The sequence below is a fragment of the Tetrao urogallus genome (assembly GCF_951394365.1).
Source record: "Tetrao urogallus genome assembly, chromosome: 2".
NCBI classification, from domain to species: domain Eukaryota; kingdom Metazoa; phylum Chordata; class Aves; order Galliformes; family Phasianidae; genus Tetrao; species Tetrao urogallus.
Genome location: NC_136814.1, coordinates 45,872,924 through 45,896,390, shown reverse-complemented (window position 1 = coordinate 45,896,390; position 23,467 = coordinate 45,872,924). Strand labels below are relative to the sequence as shown.

General features: G+C 39.2%; 1 protein-coding gene across 2 annotated transcripts in view; it reads left to right on the top strand.

The window, feature by feature from the left end:
• Nucleotides 1-14,763: 14,763 nt before the first annotated feature.
• Nucleotides 14,764-23,467, top strand: part of SHPRH (SNF2 histone linker PHD RING helicase) — a gene marked incomplete at both ends in the record, with an annotated part of 44,105 nt that continues 35,401 nt past the window's right edge. Inside the window, 8 exons of one of the 2 annotated variants that reach the window (XM_079532573.1) lie at nt 14,764-15,405; nt 15,909-16,038; nt 17,677-17,892; nt 18,212-18,290; nt 19,478-19,628; nt 21,422-21,527; nt 22,104-22,360; nt 22,765-23,451. In XM_079532573.1, the coding sequence (XP_079388699.1) occupies nt 14,764-15,405; nt 15,909-16,038; nt 17,677-17,892; nt 18,212-18,290; nt 19,478-19,628; nt 21,422-21,527; nt 22,104-22,360; nt 22,765-23,451 (2,268 nt within the window). Of the gene's footprint in view, nt 15,406-15,908; nt 16,039-17,676; nt 17,893-18,211; nt 18,291-19,477; nt 19,629-21,421; nt 21,528-22,103; nt 22,361-22,761; nt 23,452-23,467 lie in introns of both variants that reach the window. The other variant, XM_079532572.1, reaches the window with a different exon arrangement.

Here is a 23,467-nt window from a genome sequence, read left to right as displayed (position 1 = left end):
CAAACAAACAAAAACCCTCCAAAATTAATGGATCAAAGTGGGACACTGACTTAGGCAGAAATTTACATTCTTTTCCCATTTAGGTAACACTGTGTGCAAGACAGATTATCAGCTTACATAAATACCTGGTTTTGAAGTATTGGGATAGCAAATAAGGAATGAGAGAACGGAAAACCTTAAAGATAAGTAGAATTTCATGGTGACCTTTAAATAAAATTATATCATTTTCTACTTTGCATCTTCTTTATGTATTTATATTTGTTCTGAGCAGATAGTGTGCCTGAAAACCATTAACATCAGACAGATTCCTTTTATTCCTTTTACTCTCTCTGTATACATGTTTAAATGAACACAGAGAAGGAATATTAGAAGAATAGGCACATCTCAGAGCAGATCCATGGTTTGAGACACTGTAAGCTGCAGGGATGTAAGTGGCTTTAAATGGACTGTGGTGTCATGCCTTTCCCCTCTCTGAGACTGTATCAGCCTTGCCTTCATTGTACTATCAACAGTAAGAACTGAACAAAGTAACTGAGCTGATTGACAGGATGAAGAAAATATGGTTTGGATTCGTATTACACAGACACAGAAATAAAGAGATACAGGAAATGCACTGTATACTGTAACCAGCAGTAGAAAAATTCTCTGTGACAAAACCCAATGGTTCAGCCAATGAAATATTATGTAAAATATTAGACAACACAGTATTTATTTATAATACATAGCTGTTACTCTAAGAAATTAATACACAATGAAGAAGCTAATATTCAGGTATGAGATGCAAACTTTACCATTTCATAGAATCACAAGGTGGCCTGAGCTGGAAGAAACCTTAAAGATCATCTAGTTCCACCACAGATGCACAATGTTTAATTTGTTTTTCAGAATATCGACAAATAAAAAACCACATTTGCAATATAACAGCTTAGTTCAGAGAAAATATAAAATAGTTCTTAATAAGCATTTATATGTGTCCTGGCATCTTCTTTAATAAAAACAAGAACAATATCTGAGTACATATGTTTCTTTTAAGCACTTCTTTTATTTATATTCCTCATGAGGAATTGCCTTGATAAGAGCATTTCCATGCAGACTTTATCACTTGGACTATCTAGCTAGGCAAAGCATTTCTGGAAGCATTTCATTACTTCAAGATCTATTAGGATCATTGTAATAACTCTCTTTTGTCTCACTTCCCTGACAGTATGCTGCTGTGGTTTGGTGACACATTAATTGCTTTTTCTCTGTGATTTCACTCCGTTCAAATGGCTGCACTGTCTCACAGGCCCACGGCCAGTTAAGGGATACTGAGAGCCTGTTCCTCACCTGGGGTACCTGGCTCCTTAGCCATGAGGTGTAACTGCCTGGTCCTTATGGTGCTTCTAATTTGAGTTTCTCAGGAATCAGATTTTTTTACTCTTGTTCAGATATGCAACTTTACTTAACGCTGGATTTATCATCAAATTGCCATCATTAAGGCAGAATAAGAAACATTAAGCATAACACCAGCACTGCTGATGAAATGGCTAACGTCCAGGTGATCCAGCAGCTTGAATGCATTGATTATGCATGCTGTGTCTTAGTACGTATAATCAAATGCTTTCTGTCTTGCATTTCCAATAGCTACTTGCCTTTTTACACAGATTAGATAACTAGGTAATATTTTCTTTATTTCTCTAATTCAATTATGATGAATGGCTCCCATTTGGTTCATGCATTAGGTCACAGGCCTTCAAACACTGTACTTGGTGTTTGTACTCCTGCATGTCCTTCTTAAATGACTGATACTCCTCCTTTTCTGAGTCTGATATGGGTCAGATCTCAGCCAGTTTTTGTATCCCAGATCCCAGCAGTTAATCCTGCTGTGATTATTGTAGGCTCAACTACTTCTCAGAAGCACCTAATGACCATTACAGTACCATGCTGATACTGATGACAATGTAACTGGCCTTTAAATCCCTGTAATGGATCAGCAGTCCTTTGCTGTGTTAGTTTATTGTATAATCCTTGCTCTTGTGAATATTTGTTTTTGATAGCACATTGAAAATTAATACAGCTGGAAACACAGCTATACATATCTGCCTGAGAGCAGGCTGAGGCAGACCACTTCCTCAGGCAGATCTCCTCCTGGATGAACAATTGTGGTAACTTCATGAGAGGGACCATGTTACACCACTGCTCAGAGATTTCCAGCCTTTTGGTCTTTGAAAGACATATTAGATATAGACCTACAGGTCTTGCAAAGTGCCAAATTATTTTTCTCCCTATGTTATGCTGTGCTATGCTATGCTATGCGATGCTGTACCATGCTATACTATCGCAATCAGGAAGATGCTCAGAATGTTGCTGAAACCAGGAGCATTCTGTAGATGTGCTGAGACAGTAGAGTTTGTAATGCCCCATAAGGATGATTTTCAACTTACAATGCAAAAGACATCTGCTTGTCACTGTCTTTGGAAGGGGAATCGTAAGTAATGAAGAAGCCAGGTGGTAGTTTGGGTCACCTGCTGAAGTCCTGTGGAATCAAAGCTGAGAACATCTACATTTACTTATTGAATAATTGGTGATGCTACAGAACCAAAAGCATGGACACGCGTTACTATGCTAAATTTAAACATATTGAACAAAAGACAAGCTATTTGTCATTTTTTGCATGTCACTGTTAGCTGTTGATAACAAGCAAACCTGTTCAAAGCCATTCAAAAACTTCATAGCAATTTTTCAGTCCTCATACTTTTGTAATTCTAATTATTCACCTAAACCCAAAAGCATATTTGATTTCACATTTTGCTGTTACAAAATTTTCAGTTCTTACAGAGAAAAACATAGCTATAAAACACAAGCAGGCCCTGATATTTTGTAAACACTTGAGTAAAAATGCTCTGAAATTTGAAACCCTCTCATAAGCTCTGATTTGGACATTAAGAAAAATGATGAATCTAAGCCCATTCATTTCTTTAGAAAATCATACTTGATGTCTGTAGCCAGGGACTTAACCTGAAAATGACCAAAAAGGAAGGCCAGAAGCAATGAACAAAACGCACAGAGAAGAACTTCACATATGGTTAATTAGAGAACAATTTATCTTAGATGTCTAAGGAGAAAAAGCTGCTGTATTTATTCTACTTACTAATGTAACACCCCCCTACCACCCAGTTACCAGAAACTATTCAGTCTGAAACTAGAAAATAAAATTCAGTGAAATTTGAAAAAGTCTCAAAGATAAACGTATTTGTTCAACATTTTGAAGGTCTATAGCTGAATAGAAGAAGTAGGCCTATATAAATAACCACACTGAGAAGTAGGCAAAATAACTACCAGTGACAACCAGGTGTCCAGTTGGCATCGTATTGGACCAGCCACGGGATGGAATGTCTTTGCCCTAGGGACTAAAGAGAGACAACCACCAGAGGTGGAGGATGGAGTGATCATTAGGCAGATGGATCACGCATGCATAACTATCTGACTTGGTTATGAAGGTGGGCTCCTTATGGAAACACTAATTCTGTCATTTGTGTAAATTCTATTTATAGGCTACTAATTGTAACTCATAAGGTAATTAGTGAAACTTGATTTGCAGCGAATGAAGAAACAGGAAGAACACATGGCTGAGGTATTCTGCCATCATCCTGTAAATCAGAAAGTATATATGTAATCAACATTTACTTCACTGAATTCCTTCACCTAAGGAAAAATTTCTAAATAGCAGTTAATTGTATTATTTAGAGAACATCTGTATGTACTCAATGACGAGTTTAAAGTAAATTGTCCTCATGGTTTTCAAATCATTCATTCAGTCCTGTTGTGTGAGCACATATTAATTTAGTGACATAACCTTTTATTTTTATTCTAGTGGGCATCACCTTGATAGCAACAGCATACACTTCTTTTCATTTTTGTTTTCCTCTTTCTTGGCAACAATCTCTAAAAAGGCTCCTTTTCATTTTCACTGCACTTTTTCTCTAGCTGCAAATCCTGAATTCCCAATAAATTACTCCAAACCAGCTCAATTGATTTAACAGCTGCTAATTGTCACTACAGGAATGGGCAGAGATTGATTTCCATGTCATTATTTAAATTCAACAGACACTTGCTAATGCTACATAGGAAACATCTTAGTTCCTATTGTGTTTCTATTTCTAAATGGTACCTGCACTGATTTTGTCTTTCTTGAATTGTGCTCAATCACAGGAAAATGTATTTTTCAAATGTATTATTAGATCTCTTGGCCTAAATGAACATCTTATTCCCTAGCTGGCTTTTATTTTTCTCTAAATTCCAACCACTGTCAACAGAGGAAACAAATCCGCACATCATTCTTTCTTCTTAGTATCACTTACCAGCCAATTTAGTATGTGCCATTCAAGTAATTTATGCAACACTTTCAGTCTGTTTCCTAACTCAGCCAAAATTTGCATTAAAAATCTACCATTTGCTTCCATTCTGTGGCTACATGCAAATAGACTAATGGCACAACATGCAGAACCTACCCCCAAAGAGTATTCGGGCATACATTTAATTCCACTCCCATCTAACAGAGCTTTTAAGTTTGTGTCTTCAGTTTTCTTTTTTGGAAATTGAGGAGGAGGGTAAGGTATTCAGGGATACGAGCTCAGAAGATAGCCTTCAGCTTCAGCTGTCTATTTCATTTTTAATTTTGTTTATTCATTTTAACGCAGTAAAAGCTTCATGAATAAATAACCCCTAAAAAAAGATCTGCACGGTAAATACTCTGAAGGAGTAGCACTCTATTAAAGGAACACCACATATGTTTTCTGAGCATTACAGCTATGCTTTCTAGTAGTGTATATCCTTCCTAGCTTAAGACCCCCAAAAGTGAAGAGTGAGACATAGGTCTATTTGTTGCTGCAAGGAAGACCTGAAGCTGCAGGAGCAGGGTTCACTCTGGCTCCTTGCGGTGACAGAGTATATTTTGAGAAAGTGGAAGCAAACTGTGATGGGTGTTATGGAAGAGTCTCTTAACATCTCCTGGTTGTAAATGTTGAAGTTAAACTTCCCTTTGCACATTTTAACTGTCTTCGTTGGGGATATGCAGTGTGGGTGAGAGGAAGCTGTTATCCAGTTTGGGGCTATTTTTAATTCCATAGTGTAGATAATATATTCAGAAACCTTTTCTTGAAGGCAGTCTGCATTCAAAGCTGCTGAAGAGTATCACGTCTTTGTATAGTTTATGGGATAATTTTCATCAGATGAAGTTCTTCCTCTATAGACAGAAGTGTATGATACCTACGCTAATTACAGTAATTGTGCATAGGAACATGGCTGTTTAGGAGAAACCATTTGCTTGGCATGCAGCACTTTAGGACTATGAGACAGGAAAGTGTCTGGATTTGAAGAATAAACAATAAGGACCACTTCAAAGCAAGTGGTACCTTATAGCTTAGTGATCATTCAAATTGATGTTATCTTGCTTGCCACAACTTTAACTTCACCAGAATCTCTCGGAAACACAAGTCATAAATGGGAAAGCATCAGCATGGCTCCAGAGGGAGCTGCATTGCTTCTGCAAAAGCAGAATTAGGCAGAATTGGACAATGTGACTGTCTGGCAGAAGCCTCCTAGGAAAGCTTATCAATCACAAGGAGCTGGGGCAAGAAGTCTTGGGAGATTATGTGGGTTCACTTCATGCAGATGCTGCCCCTTGATTTTCCCCATAACTCATCTCAAACTGTTGTGTTTATTAGACTTACGAACAAGTAGCAACATTTTTAAATAATGCCAGCAGTTGAAAACAACTCTCCTGGAATTACCAAAGTAGCAAAGTAAAACAAAACTCTGAGATTAAATCTTTTAGCTGATAACTTCTAAATGACTCTCTGAAATTAACACAGCCTTTAGTGCATTACCAGCAATATTTGCCTGCTATTCTCAAGTCTCCCAACACCATGCTGATGCACTGAACTCAGGATGGGGCTGGCTCTGCATTTCGAGGCTGGGCAGGTGCAGTTCATGCAGGCAGTCCTCCCACTGCCCTAATACAGATGGTTCACTTTGGCAGGGACCAGCACTGTTGAAACTTATGACAGTCCATAAACAAGATACTTAGAAGCATTCCTGCTTCTGCTGACATCTCTACACACAACATGATAGTACTGTTATTTATATCCTATAACATCTTAATCATTTATCACCTTCCATCTGTGCTGCACACTTAGGGCTTCATCTCTTAAGAACATCCACAGGTCTGTAAGTATCTTACCAGAATATTTCTGCAATCTTTTTACGTTCTGTTACTATTGCCTAGAGAGACAAACCAAAGTAAGTGAAAAGTAATACTTTGTTGGGGGGGAGGAGGAAGTAGTAAAAAATTTATTTTGCTTTGGCCCTGTTATTTTTTCACACAAACATTTTTCAAATGTTTTCCCACCTCTCTGCGCCAATTACCTCATCAATTATGAAGACTTATTTTTATTCACGCAGGCCTGTGAGATGTAATATTTCATTGTTTTATCGAGTGATAAGTTGCTTTTCCCCTAAGACTGCGTTCAGCAGTGCATGGTCATTTCTGCTGACTCACTTCCTCAGTCAGAGAAGGTGGATGCCACCAGTTCCAACCAAGAGGTATGAACAGCTCATAGATGGGGCACCATGAAGGAGAACACTTTAGAGCAAAGTAAATCAAAACCAAAACTCTCAGAGAACTTTAGGCCAAAGACATGCATAAACATGGTTTGATTAATAAATGCATATGTGTATACATTGTTGGAAGCACAAGGACATTTACATCCAGGAAGATTACTGTTTCTCATCAGTTAAGGTTGCTGCCTTAGCAATGTAATGCCCCAAGCCAAAGTAAAAGGTCAAGTCCAGGATACTTCAGGCTCCTTTCCACCAGACCAAATGCAAGAGACAAGTGCTCCAGGGGTCCACAATGCACCAGGGGACAGGAGGCTGCAGACTTCTGGGCTCTTAACTTATATCTCAACTATAAGTGACCAGATTTCATTGCATAAGCAGTACAAGGCAGCCAGTTCTGCTGCCTGCTTTGCTGAAATTCCCTTGTGAATTGTGTAGTGCCACATGAGCTTCTTTTATCTCACTACACCATCCGCTGTAGTTAGAAATATCCTTGTCTTGTACTGCTTGGCACTAACAATGTGGAGATAATGTACAACTACTCTGAAGCATGGGGTAGTGTGCTGACAGATTTGCAGCATCTCCTTGGCTGTTTTATGGGCTGCTCAGTATAAGAATCAACACTACCTCTTTCCTAAGCTGAGAATGAAAACAAATGCTGTACAGTGCGGATCTCACCTCTTATCATATAAAACTAAACGGTTCACCTGAGTCAGTGCAATAATCCAAGTGGATCAAAGATGAATTCTGGACAGATAATTAAGTACAATGCTACCCTGAACAGAACTGTTATTAATCTTTCATGAAGCAACATCAATCTTTATGAACTAATTTTACGGCCAAACCTTGTTTAACTTAGGGAAAACATTTATTGGCAGATTTTCATCTGTGTTGTTTAAATACATTGGTTGGCAGTCTGAGTACTGCAGATCTTAGTGTACCTCTCAGTTTATAAATCAAGGAAATAACCTGATCACTGGTGAAATTTATGTTTTCTTTGACAGAAGATGCAAAGACTGCTTATCACTTCTTTAAAAAGGGAAATGGTCAAAGGAAAATTGTCCCTGAAGATTGCACATTTTTCCTTCAATTTCACTTTGAATTGTCTCTTAACCCACAGCACAGACCACACAGAAGAATTTTGCATAAAAGAAAGTTTAAGGTTTAATCTCCATATCAGAGTCAGCTGTGAATTCAAATCCTCTCAGACCAAAAAAAAAAAAAAAAAAAAAAAAAAAAACTTGTGAAAAAAAGTAGATAATGTCTGAAATATGTGCCACGAGTGTTCTTCTCTAACCTAGTGTCATTAATCATTTCATAAATGTCACTATTTTGACACTAAATTTTCAAATGCCTTTAATGATTTTATAATAAATATTTGACTTATTCAATTTCTGTCTTATTTGGAGGGGTTGCCTTATCTCAGAACCTGCAAACTTTTTATTTATGCAATTTTTCTTATGTTAAAAAAAAAAAAGGCTCCTAAGAGCAATATTATAGCAGTGAAATAACCTTCTTATGCATATATTTAAATAACTTCAAGAACTGGATTCTAAATCCTAGATTGTAACTCCAGCAATGTCCTAGATGCAATGACATGGTTATTTTTTTTCTCCTGCTCTATATTTAGACAGTCTTTTTAACTGTCCTCTTCTCTTGGAAGAAGAGAGATGGGCTTAACTCCCATCAGCAACTGATCAGCTGCTACTGTCAGTCCTGAGGTCAGGTGCGTCACCTGCTTTCCACAAAACCAGCACGCAGCTCAGCTGTGCGGCAGATGGACAAAGGTCCGTGAGAACTGTGTGTACGCGTGAGCCGAGACAGATGGCCCGAAGAGCGTTATCCTGTGGGGTGTAGAGGGGCTTCTCCAGGAGATGCTGTGATAAGAGGTAGAAGGACATGATGATATATTAAACTTTTTTCTTTTGAGGAAACAGAAGTGAAGCCCTGAAGGTGAAGTGAAAAATGAGAGGCTTGTAATCCCATGGCTACTGGTATTGTTTTGTGCATGCTGGGGAGTTAGCCTACTGGCTTACACGATCGCTTTTGGCAAACAAAAATACTCTGTTCTTTGCAGAAAAATATTTAAATCTTCCACTCCTCCCTGAAGCAGTATTATAGATGTGAATGGCAGCAATTCTATGATAAACACTTACAAACCCCACTATGATAGCTACATTACTTTGAAATACCAAACACCATAGAAGCTGGGTAGAATTGAATCTACAAATAATTTCCTACCAGCATACAGACTGTTAGTTTACTGATCTGGAATAGATTGAAGCCTCTATAGACTATAGACTATGCCTCTGCTGTGGTTCATTTTTTCACTTCCTCTATATGGTGATTTCACCTATAGGACTCAAAAGATTTCTCTTATTACTTAAGCAACCAATTAACACAGTGAGTGTTCCTTTACCTAATTTGCGGAGGCACACAGAGGCTCAGTTAGCTCTTCAGCATAATATACAGTCATTGCTGCACAAGGAACACATTACATCTACCCTCCATTTTATTCTCGTACTGCGACCATTCACGCTTCCTGCTGCCACAGCCAATTTAGAGAAAAGTACAATCTAGATTTCTTTTAGAAAACTTCTGCTTGTCTTTTTGATTAAAATATTGTATGTTGACTACCATGTTGTTCTCTCTTCTTTATCCACCCTCAGAAAAGAAAGTGCTTGCAAAGTTGCATGTCTGCTGCTTTTGTAAGCTTACTGGGATTTAAAAGTTGCTATTGAGAGCAAAGTGGAATTTGTATCCACAGAGAAGAAAGGCTGTGTTCTCAAGTGTGGTCAAAAAAACCCACACAGTCTTCTTTTATGTCATGTTTTCCTCTCTTTATATAATTCCTTGCTATTTCATTAAATTTAATGGCAATTATCTTCTTTCATGCATCCATGTTCTTTAGAACAGGAGGCAAATTACTAGGTACTAATCATTTAGTTCCTTAGTTATTAGCTGCTGAATACAAATGGGCATTCTTCCACTTGCTCTTGACCCTTATTTCAAAATAGAGCTCGTTTATCCTGAGAATGAAGATATTTCCTGCAGAATGGGAGTGAGAGAAAAACAGAGACTTGGGCAGAAATCATTGTGCATAATAGGCACCCTCTTGGTGCCACTGTATTATCCCCTCTTTTGAAAGCAGAAAGCTTCCTCTTAGATTAAATTTGTAAGCAGAAAGCTTACAAATTTTATGATGACATACAGATAAGATGATAAATGAAGTTCACGTTCACCACTTTCACAAGTGCTTTTTATTTATAGTCTTTAAAAAACAGAATCATTAAAAAAAAAAAAAAAGCAAAAAAAAAAGCAAAAAGTGCCCAGCAAACCAAAGCACAAATACAAAGTCTGGAGAAGAAATGCATAATAAAGAAATACAACGTTAATTAAAGGAGATGAGAACTAAGAGATTCACAGCTGTTAGCCTGTGAACAAAGCTTGCTGAAGCACAGATTGTTGCCTGCTATTTCTACGTGGATTCTTAAAGTGTATGCTGAGTTTCTAATAATGGGTGAGTGACTTGACTGCAATCTGTGATTTTTGTGTATAGTTTATTTTTTCATTTTTTTCCCACAGATAATCCCGCAGAGAATCTGGTGTGATCTTTTGGTTAGGCATTTCTGTCTGCTATTGTTTGTGCTGCCATATATTTCTATCAGAGAAGTCCAAGTGAACGAAGCATTCTTTGCACATTTAGTGGGAAGGATTTTAAGTTTTGTTGGTCATCATGTCCTGGGAGAGCTAGAGTAAGGGCGAGTTAAGATTGATACTGCTAGAAAATTACATCTCTAGTGGGTTTTTAAGTCTGAAGGAGACTGGGAAAATTTCTCTGGATGATTCATCACCTATTGGATGCAGAAGAGAAGCCCATGCCAAAAGTTTACTGCTCCCTCAGAAATTAAAAATATTCACTTAACAAAGAGTTTATGGAGGGCTGAAAATCCTGAATTATAAAAATACGAGTTGGCAGGATAGATCCATCATGTTCAAGAAAGCTTTACAGATTTATAATAGTATAAGGCATAGCAGTGTTCACTGCTAGCTTTATAGCTAGTTGTAGACCTCAGGACATTAATAACACTTTCCTATTACTAGCCTTGGATTAGATTTGACAGCAGTTATGGATCTTTACAGGTAGCCCTTCAGGCTGCACACATATACTCTCTATCAGACAAGCCAGTGGATACAGGCCAGTTCCTGGCCAAGTGCCACAGCCTATATTGTATCTGAGGCCTTTAGGAAGGAGCTGCAGACAGTTTGCATTTAAGCGGGACTGACCTTCACCATGAGAAGTATCCTGAAACATATTTTGCACCTCCTTGTTGTGAATGCCCCTGCACTGTCTTTATCAGGTCACAGCCCTGATGTAACATCTGGTTTCTAATCTCAACAACTGGACAGTCAGGAAGCATGATGCTACTAATGCTAGATCAGACACAAAACTTCAGAGGCATCCAAATACAAAACAAAAGGGCAAATGATCGATAGCGAACTGAGTAAATTATATATTCCATGTATTCCCATGTACCTTTGGTTAGGGACTAAAGGAAAAGGGGTTTATTCCAGCTGGAATGTTTCCCTTCTCTTTTCTGTTTCCTAGTGCTGGTCCATATTTCATCCAGTAGAGGTGGAAGAGCAGCACCCACCATGAGACCCAGTCTTTCCTGCCAACAGCAGGTGCAGAAAGCTCGTACGAGGAGTCTGAGGTTCCATCTGAGGAAATGTCCCCAGTCCCAGACTGACAGCACAGCACTCCCATGGCCCCTACACTGCAGTAGCCATTAAGGGATTTGTTCTCTAACTGCTCTAGCTCCTTTCGCTGAAGAACACTTAAGAACAGGAAAACCTGATGTTCACCACTTGCAATGTGACCCTGGGTGTCATCCCTTGGTGTGAACAATCTATCCAGGAATATGGCTGCTTGCCAGGATATGGGAGTGGAACATGTCAGCTTCAGAAACTCCTAGGGAAGCACCAAGCTGGAATTGTCCCTTCTCTCACTTATTGAGTTGACAGCTAACTCTCAAAAAGGCACATCCAGAAAATCAAGGCTTACATTTAAAAACAGTAACAATAAAAGATCATCTAATGAGACTTTTTGGTCACGAAAAGACAGAAAGGCTCCCAAAGCAACTCCAAGCCACCACCACGGATGTGTGTGCGGCAGTGCCCAGGCCCCATTTGAGGGCATGTTCACACATATTCACTCACAGGGCTGGGCACTGTTCTCCCAGCCAGAGATCACATCATGGGTACTGTGATGAGCTACGCTCATAATTATCCAAACTTTCAGCTTTTTAGACTAACAGGACACCTCCATCAGCCTGGGGCCACCAGTTCCTGTCCTAACAAGGTGATAGCAGGGCTGGGCTCCAGCTGCCCAAAGCCCTGCCCCACTCCAAGCCCATGGCCTGGCTCAGCCCCAGGGAGGTGTCTGGTGTCCTGGCGCCATACCCATGGTGGGTGGGGAGGGACAAGGTGGGCTGCAGGCCCTGCCCTAATGGAACTACAGGCAGCCCTGACAACTCCATTTTCAGCTGTTAGAAGGGACGTCCCCAGCAGATTATTTCCTCTTCACCTCCTTTGCTATCTTACTTTGGTTACAGATGTATAATAGGGAGTATGAAGTAGTTGTCCGTTTCACTGTAAATTTACAGTTGTAAAATGTGATTAAATGATGATTTTGAAGTTTATTTTCATGCAGGAGCACCAAGCGGCCACACAGCAACACATGTGCTGGGGAATAAAGCAGTTAACCTGCTGTCACGTGGCTGTGAGCATCCAAAAAGTTCCTTCTGTGCTGCCTACCCAGTGCTGGGCAGCTCTTCTGTGACCACAGGAGCCCGATGGCTGGGAGCAGTGGAGAATCAGCCACAAAACAGTTCCGTAGGCTTCGTTCGTAGAGACTAACAAACGGGTTAAGCAGCTGCCCTAAGGAAAAAAAAAAAGTACTAATTTTAAATGGCTTTCCAATGTCTTTATTTACAGCGTGTGGATCTGCTTATTTCACAAGAAGATAAACGTGTTCCTAGTTTTTATTGAAATAATACTTGCAGTTAGAAATCCATTGGGCTGCTTTTCTACAGCGCTAACCAGCCAAAACCACGCATTTCAGACAACGGCCGTTGCACGACTTAATCGCACTCCCTCAATTCCATCCCTTCCACAGCCAACAACGCGCCCCCCCCGCACGCCTGCGCACTCCGCCCCCGACGCCACCGCCTCCTTCCCGCTCCGCCCCTCTGTGGGCAAACAACGAACTCCCCGCCCCCTTACCCCGCGGGGGCTGACCGCGCTTGCGCAGCACCGTCGCTGTCACGCTGCCTGCTACGTCCGTGAGCGAGGCGGGACGGGCTGTCACCTTCCGCGGATTCCACTGGTTGCTCAGCAGGCTGGGGCGGGTGCGCGCGCATCCCTGTGCCCGCCTCCCCCCCGTTCGGGGTCGTTCCTACTTCGCAGTCGGCTGAGGCGCCCCTCCCCGTCGTGGTCTTCCGCTGCCGGACGTTGGCCGCAAGGCCCTGCTCTGCGGAGGGAAGGAGCTGCGCGCGAGGGCGAAACGCCGCCTCACCCTGAGGTGCGTTGGCCGTTGGCTGTGCTCTGGGGGCCCTCCTGAGTCCTCGCTGTGGGAAAAGTCCGCCTGGCATCGCGTAGCGCCCGGCTGGGCGGCCTCTGGGGAGTGGGCCTTCTGCCTGCTGGGCTCTGAGGGGGGGGAGGAGAGGGGGGCTGGAGCATGCTGGGGAACATCAGGTGCAAAGGAGCCGCGCCGATGGCTGGAATCTTCCTTCTTCGGTTATGATATACGCTACCTCTTAGGGTTTGATTTTAAGCGTCAGCTACTCTCCCGTCCCACCTGAGTACTATGTTGGAAAAATTCTATCCTGCGTTTGAAATTCAAACGCCGCAATTGCTGAAGTTCTTTGTAAGGAAGTCCTCCATTTCAAACGAAGGATGTTTGGCTTTTATAGGTTTGTCAAAAGTCAAGTGGTTTGTTTGTTTGTTTTTCTGGCAATTACCCTGTAACGTTAGAGTTGCAGGAGTTAGTAGGTTAGATCCTTATCTTCCAACACTTTGTTAGCAGTTGTGTGTAGTAGACTGTTTCATTGACAGTCATATGCAGAAGCTGAGTTGACATGGATGTCTAAGTATTTTTCTGTCTTTACTGTTGAAGAAAGTGCTGTAATGTGAGGTAAGAAATCTATTACTGTCTTCAAGCTCTGTAGAAAAACCACTACACCTGTCAAAAAGTAGTATTTTTAAAAAAATAACTCTTTAAAATGTGTATTTAAGCATGACCATGTAGTCCTGTGTATGTAGTTACTTCCCAGATAGATTCCTTAATTTGCTTACTTGTACATAAATACTTTTTGTTCAGCACAAACAATTTATGTGTTTAGTATACATCCTTTATTTTCTAGTATTTTATCATTAAAAATGTTTTTAGTGTCCAAGCTGGAGGAGTACCTGGGTGTAGCTTTGTGGTTAGTCAGAATCAGTAAGAAGATGTGTTTACTTTGCTGATTGGTCCCACTGAAATGCATGTGGATTAAGTAAGAGCTGTGCTACAAGCAGTCTGCATATTCAGGTCTCAGGATGTATAAGTTTTTGAAAAGATCGAGTCTTTGATGCTTTTAGGAAGGCCAATAAGGACTTCTAAGGACAGAATTTCAGAGTTTAGGCTCTAAACTAAAGGCTGGAGACAAAGCCCTCTGCTGAGTTTGTATAATTCCCATGTAATTTTTGAAGGAAAAGGAGAAATGTGTGTCTTCTCCCCAGTCCCACGTCCAAATCTCCTGTTCATCCTGCGTGGTTATTTGTGTTTATTTTACTGTCTCCCACCACCCCTACCATTGAGAGATTCCACTGCTTCTGTTTTTATATCTGTCCCACAAGATTCTGAGTAGCAGCTTTGAAATGCATCATTCTTGTTGATCTTCCTCTGTAACTGTCTGGCAGAATAAAATAGAGCACAAGGAAAGTGCTTTGTGTCCAGCTTTTTGCATGGGAGCAGGAGATGCTCTGTAAAACAATCTACTGAAGAATTTAGCAGCTCTTGCACAGTGAAATTCCAGTGTGGGCATTTGATTTTGTTTTACTTATCACTGACTAATACTAATTCATCTCACAGAGACTGAAAATACAGTTGAGAAAAACAACAAAATGAGTAGTCGTCGAAAGCGTGCTGCTCCATCAAAAATAGATGAGGCAGAGAAGAAACTGCTCTGTTGGAATATGCATGAGGACCGAAGAAATGAGTTGATGACATTAGATGATGAATTGACTACTGAGGATGAAGTTCCAGGTCCTAGCACTTCCTCTGCATCCTTCTTTGTTATAAATGACGATAGCATTGATGAAGATCTCATTCAAAAAGATGACAGTCATTCAAAATCTGAGAAGTTTTTGACAGCTAATGATGGTGAAGACTTTAATTCCACCTCAACTCCCATGTCAGTACAGCTAAATATTGTAGTCTTGCCATATCGTGCAGATGGGTCTTGGAAAGTTTTATTGGGAGAACTTGCTTTTTATCTTCCTGCTGAGCAAGTTGTAAATGAGGAATTCCATGAAAGGGGCTTTACGTTAATGAGAGGAGACTCTGACAATCACCTGCTGGTCTGTGTCAATAAAAGAAGTGAAGAAGAGTACAATAATGGAACAAAAGAATGCCTGGGTGCTTACGGGCAAACTATTTTGGTGGAACCAACTTTAGGTGGTGAAATATTAGAAGGCTTGAGGTGGTTGCAAAATAAAAAGATAATTGGACTTTATCAAAGACCTGGAGAGGGTCAAACTCTAAAGGTATTGATTCTTATATTTGTATTGTTTTCTTTTTTTTGTTGTTGTTGGAACTATTAAAAAATATATATATGTGTATATATATATATATATTAATAGTATAATATATATATTTATATGTATATGTATATATATATATATATATAAAAGTAAAACCATTAACAAGTCTGGCAGCTATTGTATTTTTATAATGTGATGACATATATAGTTTCTACATGCTTATGCAAATGTTTTTCACTTGTGGTTTTTTTTTTTTTTCCTAAAATTACCTTTTACTGTTGCACTGCTACTAATGTGTTACTCAAAGGAATCAAGGGAACTTTTGCCTATGACATTTTGTTTCTTTCACGTAGCTATTTTGGTAGGTTCATCACACCTGTTTGCTTCTGCTAATTTTGAAAATTTGGTGGTTATGGTTAGCACTGTTATTTTCGTGTTCTTCTGTTTATAATATCCTTGGTGTTCTGATAACTTATTAAATGATTAATTTTATAAACATTTCTCAGGTTGGAATCTACCTTCTGGAAGCAGGGCTAAGTAAACCAGAGTTTCTCAGTGATGGAGGTGGAAGACCCAAAAAAGCTAATCAGCTAGTTCAAAAACTCATGGAGAAGTTCCATAGTTTTATAATTCCAGGTAATGAGGTTTGATTGAATGTTGATGAATAATTTTAATTATAAAAATGTCACTCTAATAATTTTAAATGTAAGGGGCATTTTAAAGTTATTCCTGCCCTCTAGAGCAGCTGTATTTTTTTAGGTGGTAATATTAGCTAATGTCTGCCTGTATTAGAATCTGATCATTAATCATATATTAATTAACTTACGGTCAAGTTATACATAATAGCATTTCTTCTCTGCAGATAAAGTACTGAGGCATATAGAAGCTTGTGACCTTACTGTTTGGGGAGTAAATGCAACTTTCATTAATTCTTGTGAATTGTTTGACTAGATGTAGGGTGACTCATCCAAGTCACGTAGGTTTAAAAAAAAAAAAAAAAGAAACAAAGAGGAATTAAACTCATTTAACATTGGTTCATAGGTCGGTGCCCAACACACAACTGTGGCGACAAAATTTTTGTTAGAGTTTTATTGTAAAGTCATTATAATGAAAATTGCATTATGGATTTGCACACAAATGAAGGGGATGTCCGCCCCTATCCCTACATTTTGTTTTCATGTATTTATTTTCCTCAGTGTACCCATCCTGTTCATGTCCTTGTAGATGGTTTAATTTTAGCTTTCTGAGAAGAATGTTACACTATGCCTTTCCCTCCAATTCTAGCTAGGCATTGTATCTTTCTTTGAACTGTAGAGTTGTACACCTGTTCCCAGGTAAGTACAAGAAGCTGTTTTACTGGTACCATTCCTTTTATTTGAGACCTAAAACACTGTTGGAACTTGTCCTTATGTCATTTGTTGCTTGATCTTACTTCAGTTTCCTAAAATTTTGACCCTTGAATGTTTGCATGAATATTTGTTCTATGGTACTGAAGTTCTGCATATGCCCATACTTGCAAATTTTGTTCAAAATACAAGATCTTTCTAAGCCTCCTAGACATACATCTCTTGAGGCTAGATTATAATTTCTGAAGTATGATTTGTTGGATTTCTTACGTTCGTATAAAGGGTGAGACTCATATGTTGCCTTTTTTTTTTTTTACCAGATAAATAATTTAAAAATAATACTTAAGCTGATTGAGTAGATTTTTTTTGATGTTTTAAATATGTTCTTTTATCAAAAAAGGGCTTATTTCTTCAAAAATGTACAAATCTTCTGCTCACAGTTATTTCCCCCCCTCCTTCTCTAAGAAGGTGCTTATCAAATAAGACCTAGTCGTGCTATCCCTGAATTCTAAGAATAGAATAGAACCATAGAATTGCTTGGGTTGGAAAAGACCTTGGAGATCAAGTCCAACCACAACCTAGCCATACTACCCTAACTCTTAACAGCCCTCTGCTAAATCATGTCCCTGAGCAGCACATCCAAACGTTTTTTAAACCCATTCAGGGGTGGTGACTCAATGACCTCCCTGGGGAGCCTATTCCAGTGCTTAGAGGAAGAGCTTTGCCAGTTACATACATCTGTGTAATAGCCATAGAGTGTTAACATTAGCTTTTAGGAAACTGCTGGTAGCTGAGTCAGGTGCAGTCATGACTTAGCTTTAAAAGGGGTTTTGAGGCTTTGTTTTCATGTGTTATCTAAATAAGTTGCAGCAAAACTTACTGGAATGTTGACCAAAAGTGAATGACACTGCATCTCTTGTGTTTTCAGATGTGTTGGAGGAAGATGAGGAAGAATCTGACATGGAGCTAGAGCGGCAAAATATTGAAGAGCTTTATGACTTTGTAAGGCATACCCATCAGCAGGATGTGCAACTACTGAGAGAGGATGTGCAGCATCCTGCCTTAATTCCCATTCTAAGGCCATACCAAAGTGAAGCTGTGAATTGGATGCTTCACCGAGAGAACTTCACAAGCACTCCAGGTGGTGACAAGTAGATGAGTCTGGAAAACTTGTATAAGCAAGGAAAATGGCATTGCACTGTTAGTGTAATGTCTTCTTGCTGTTTTGTTAGAAATTTCATTAATTGTTTTACTACCATTTTTATAAAAGCTGTTGGGTAGTGCAGTAAATGAGAAAATAAACCTGCTTCGAGCTGCAGGTGATTGGTCTCGTTGCTCATCAAGCATGGTGAAGGTAGATGTCTGCCTTGTGTTTAAGTGTCACCGTATGGCTAAGCAGTTCTGCTTAGCATACTGTTTGTGGAGAAACCTTTGTCATAGTAACATGACCTCTTTCTCTATAGAAAATGCACTGCATTTCTTATGGCGAGAGGTCGTCACTCTGGATGGAGTGAAAATCTACTATAATCCCTTTACTGGCTGGTATGTTTTTGTGCTTATCTATTTCTGTGACACCTCAAATATTTTGTTTTATTTTTTAAGGTAAACTGGCTTATATAACACATGGCTATATAAGTAAATCTTGAGGACATAGTTCTTGCTGCTTGTATTAACTTCAGTACAGATGTATATTTACAAGATTAGTGCTCTAATTTGAAAAGAATGCTAGTCTTCAGCCTTCACTTAAAATTTTTTTAAAAGCTGAAGGATGGAGGCAATGTAATGTTTTCTATTAACACTGGATGTTGCATTTATGAGGGCTGCTCTGAAAGTAATACCTCCTATTTTATGTTGGCCCATTGTGTGGCTGTAGAGGTTGAACCTTCCCACCAATATTCAGTTAAATTTTGTTGCTATGTGACAGATGGCAGCGGAGGGGCAGTCTGACCAAAATGGTGTCTGACACAGAAGTGTGGATGAAGCAAAGGTGTGGAACTGAATTCCTCCCTGCAGAAAAACTTGCTCCCACTGATATTCATTCATGCTTCCTGAGCACTAATGGAGACCAAATAGTGGATGTCAGCACAGTAAGGCAGTGGGTTCACTGGTGCAGATTTTAACAAGTGCTGCATGCAGGTTGTTTTTCATGGCTGGTGAAATGCATAGATAATGGTACTGACTGTGCTGAAAAAGTGTTTGTGGCTGAAAATTTCCTCTATCAAATAGTGTAATTGTGTTCTTTGTATCTGTTACATTTTCCAAGGAAACAAATAGGAGGCATTACCTTTGGAGCAACCTACATATTAGCTCTTTTACTTTGGTTAGAAAAGAGTCTTGCTAGTTTGCTTTTTTGCTGTTGTAGTAAATTTTCAGTTTTTTTAATAAGTATATATTATATAATATTTGAGAGAGAGAGGCTAATGCTATAATATATTAGTTTAGCAAGTTAAGGCCTGTTCAGAGGGAAAAAATGCAAAAATACATGGCATACACATACATCTCTATCAAGTTTGTGACCTCATTGCAGAATTTCAGTACCTAAAGGGAGCCTACAAACAGGAGGGGAGTCAACAAGCTTGCTAGCTCTTATTAGCTCAGCTTTTCAAGGAATGGCATCATTTATTAGTAACTTTGCTTTTCTGAAGCTGTACTGTGTGTTTGTCTCAAAACATGTTTCTGTCACACCTTTCTGTTGCTGATTTTCACTTGGGAACATACTTGAATTTCAGTGTTATTCGTGAATATCCATTTGCTGGACCTCAGTGGCCTGGTGGCATTTTGGCAGATGAGATGGGTCTTGGAAAAACAGTAGAAGTGTTGGCTCTTATTCTGACTCACACCCGACAAGACATTAAGCAAGATGATCTGACATTACCTGAGGTAAGTAAACTATGGGAATATTTATTGTGAAGAAAATACTTTTCAGAATTAGTGAAATGCTTTTTTTTCCTGGAGTACCTTGTTTTCTGCTTATTGAAGTCCAAAATGAAAGCTGGATTCAACTACAGTGGAAGCATAAATACACAACTTAGTCTCCAATGTTGGAAATCCCTCCCCTTCCATTCTTTCTATTAGTGAGTATTAAACATCCATTAGACACACATTTTATGCAGAAATAAGGATGATTTAAACTCTAATTTAAGATTTCTGCTTCCTTTCAATCTTAGATAAGAGATGGGTTTATTTAGCAACAATTTTCTTGTCTTTTTATTTCTGTTGTCTTGCATCCTGTGAAATTGATATTTCACCAAAAAAAAGTCATTTTTTTCTGAAGAAAGAGAGCCTTTATGCTTTTGTATACTCTCACCTTTCACAGAATCACAGAATCACAGAATCACCCGGGTTGGAAGGGACCTCAAGGATCATGTAGTTCCAACCCCCCTGCCTAGCAGGGCCACCAAACATACACATTTAGATCAGGTTGCCCAGGACCCCGTCCAACCTGGCCTTGAACACGTCCAAGGACGGGGCATCCACAACCTCCCTGGGCAGCCCGTTCCAGGGCCTAACCACTCTCCTCGTAAAGAACTTCCCCCTAACATCCAACCTAAAACCTAAATCTTCCCACCTTTCTTATGGGATCCCCTATTTTGAATTCTTGGCAGCCTGTTTTGTTGCACATCTGTTCATAATCTCCTGCTTGCTTACAAATTTATGAGTCAAAAACTTTATTCTCTGAGTAAGAGGGTCCAGAATAGGGACAAAGATTATTAGAGGGCTGGAGCACCTCCCCCTATGAGGACAGGCTGAGGGAGCTGGGCTTGTTCAGCCTGGAGAAAAGAATGCTGTGGGGTACCTCATTGCAGAATTTCAGTACCTAAAGGGAGCCTACAAACAGGAGGGGAGTCAGCTCTTTGAAAGGGTAGATAACAAGGAGTCATGGGGAAATGGTTTTAAGTTGAGGGAGGGAAGATTTAGGTTGGATATTAGGGGGAAGTTCTTTGCAGAGAGAGTGGTGAGGTGCTGGAACAGGCTGCCCAGAGAGGTTAAAATTAGTTGGGACAGACATCTTAGCTAATATTTTGTTTGTTTATAAAGTTGTATGATGTGAATGAAGTGTCAGAGCATGTGTCTGTGTAACAACTAACCATAGAAATTGGCACCAATTGATTTGTTTTCATTTTGGGATTCTTTTTTATATCCAGATTCTTGAGTATGCATCAACTTAAATCACTAGTTTTGAATCAGTAATAACAGAGTAAATGTTATTTAGGGCAAAAGCTAAAAAGATAAACTTGTTTATTATTCAAATAATTTAGGCTTTTCAACCTGTGTTGCTTTGCTTATCTCCCACTCTCTCTCTTTTTGGCTATATATAAAATATATACTGTACTCTCTCCCTACCCTTCCTCATCAGCAAAGTTGATCAATTACAGCTCTAGATTGTTGCTGCTCAGTTCTGAAGTGGGTGAGAACTCAAGAGGCTTGCTGGGCTGCTCTTCCACTTCTGTTATCAGAGTAGAATGCTGAATGCTATTTACATCAAGCTGAATGGAGTAGGATATCATTCTGGATACTTAAAATGAGCTGAGCAAATTAGTGAGTGCGAATCATAAGAGTACATACTTCTGTAGTGGCTCAAGACTTCTTCCAAATGTAAAAGAGTAAATTGAGTTTGGAATTACTGTGAAAAGGCGTGAGCTGATAACACTGTTTAATGTTGTCTGCATTAGGGTGAGCTTGTGAACTTCTTTGTTCCACCTCAACCTTCACAAGGAAGTAAAAAGAAAAAACCAAGAGAAATGGAACTTAAATTGAAGGAAAAAATACAATATCCCAGTAAGTATTTCTGCTGACTTAGTACATTTTGCTCTTGGCATAATTCATGGCCTTTGGCTGTGAGTTCAGGGGCACTCTTTGCTTCTACAGAATGCAGTGGTTCTTTTGCACTGTGGTGGAAGATTGCGTACTACAAACAGGTGATCTGCATTTAAAAGTTACTAACTCAGATCTTTGTGCTACAGAACTACATATACCTTGAGGTCTTTTATTATATATTTTATTCATTCTAGTATATAAATATATATATTATATATCATTATATATATAAAAATATATATATTTATTCATCATATAGTTTATTCATTAAACCGAAATACATTGTCTTATTTTCAATAAGAAAATCAGAAGGGACTGACTTTTATTGTTAGTATTGTCTTGGAGTGCATATGCCTCATACGCAAAACAATGCTTTGTACCTCAAGTAAAGCACATAATTAAAACTGTTGCCTGTACGCTTTTTTTGCTTTCCTTTCAATAAGCACAAACAGTGTTTGGAGATCCTTTAATATGCATTCTTCAAGGTCGTTCTAATTTTCCGAGCTTTAGTTTTTTTGCTTTGATTTTACAATGCAGGTTTAAGAGTGATGGTGTTAGCAGCTGTGAAGGAAATGAACGTGAAGAAAGGAGCATCCATTTTTGCAATATTTAAGTATATCAGTGCTGTATATAGATATGACGTACAGAGAAATAGACGACTTCTCAAAAGAACACTGGAAAAACTAATAGCAGAACAAGTAGTAGAACAAGTGAAAGGACATGGTCTGGCTGGGTCTTTCAAGCTGGGAAAGAATTACAAGGAGCAGAAGAGACGAGAGAGAACCAAAGAGCAGGTACAACTTGCTTCAGTTGCTATTTCAAAGAATGTTGTGAAGACAGATCTTTCTACTGCTTACATACCACTTGCCTGTGTGTGCAGGTTCTGTGATGCTAGCTTATTTGTAAAAACAAAAGCTGCACCATTTGCTTTGAATTTTGCCAAGAAGCTGAGATTGTAAGAAGGTTAAATCTGGCATAGAAACATTTAACTAATACTTTTGAAATACTGCTGTAGAAGCAGGCAGGTTTGTTGGCTTTTACCAGGAAGCTGTGTGGTAAATTCTAGTAAGCATTAAATCTCTGGTTTCAGGGTTTAGTTATATAAAATGTTAAGATCAATGCCTTGATATTATTGTTTTTCCTTCCTTTAAATAAAGGAAGAAGTCTGACAAACTTGGTTAATTTTACTTTGTAGATAGCAAAGACTTCAGAAAGGATTCAGAAGAAGCAGTTGTCTGATGCTAATACTCAAACCAAAGAATCAAAAGACAGTGATGTCACTTCTACAGATGTCCTTAAAATCCCTTTACGAACAAGTATTGCCACAGAAGAACATGATTATTGTGCAACTAACAAAAATGACAGTAAATCTGAAACAGATAATGAGAACTCTGTGGAGGAGAATAACATTCAGCAGAAAGCTGTGGTCTCCAAATCTCCGGACTTGCACGGCAAGCTCCTCATTTCTGATGACATTAGCAGTCATCCTGATTTTGATGCTTCTAAAAGCGCAACTGATGCACAGCAGGAAATCCCACAATCTTCACATTCACAAGAGCATGCTAGCAGTAGCGTGCAACGGACTAGCTCTGTATTTCCATTTAATACCTCTGAATATCGTTTTGAATGCATCTGTGGTGAGCTTGGATTGGTTGACTATAAAGCTCGTGTGCAGTGCCTGAAATGCCATTTATGGCAGCATGCAGAATGTGTAAACTATAAAGAGGAGAACTTGAAAATCAAGCCCTTTTACTGTCCCCATTGCCTTGTGGCAATGAAACCAGTTTCCACAGGAGCTACTCTGATCATTTCTCCAAGTTCAATTTGTCATCAGTGGGTAGATGAGATCAACAGGCACGTGAGATCATCATCTCTTCGAGTTCTGGTAAGAGGAGATAACC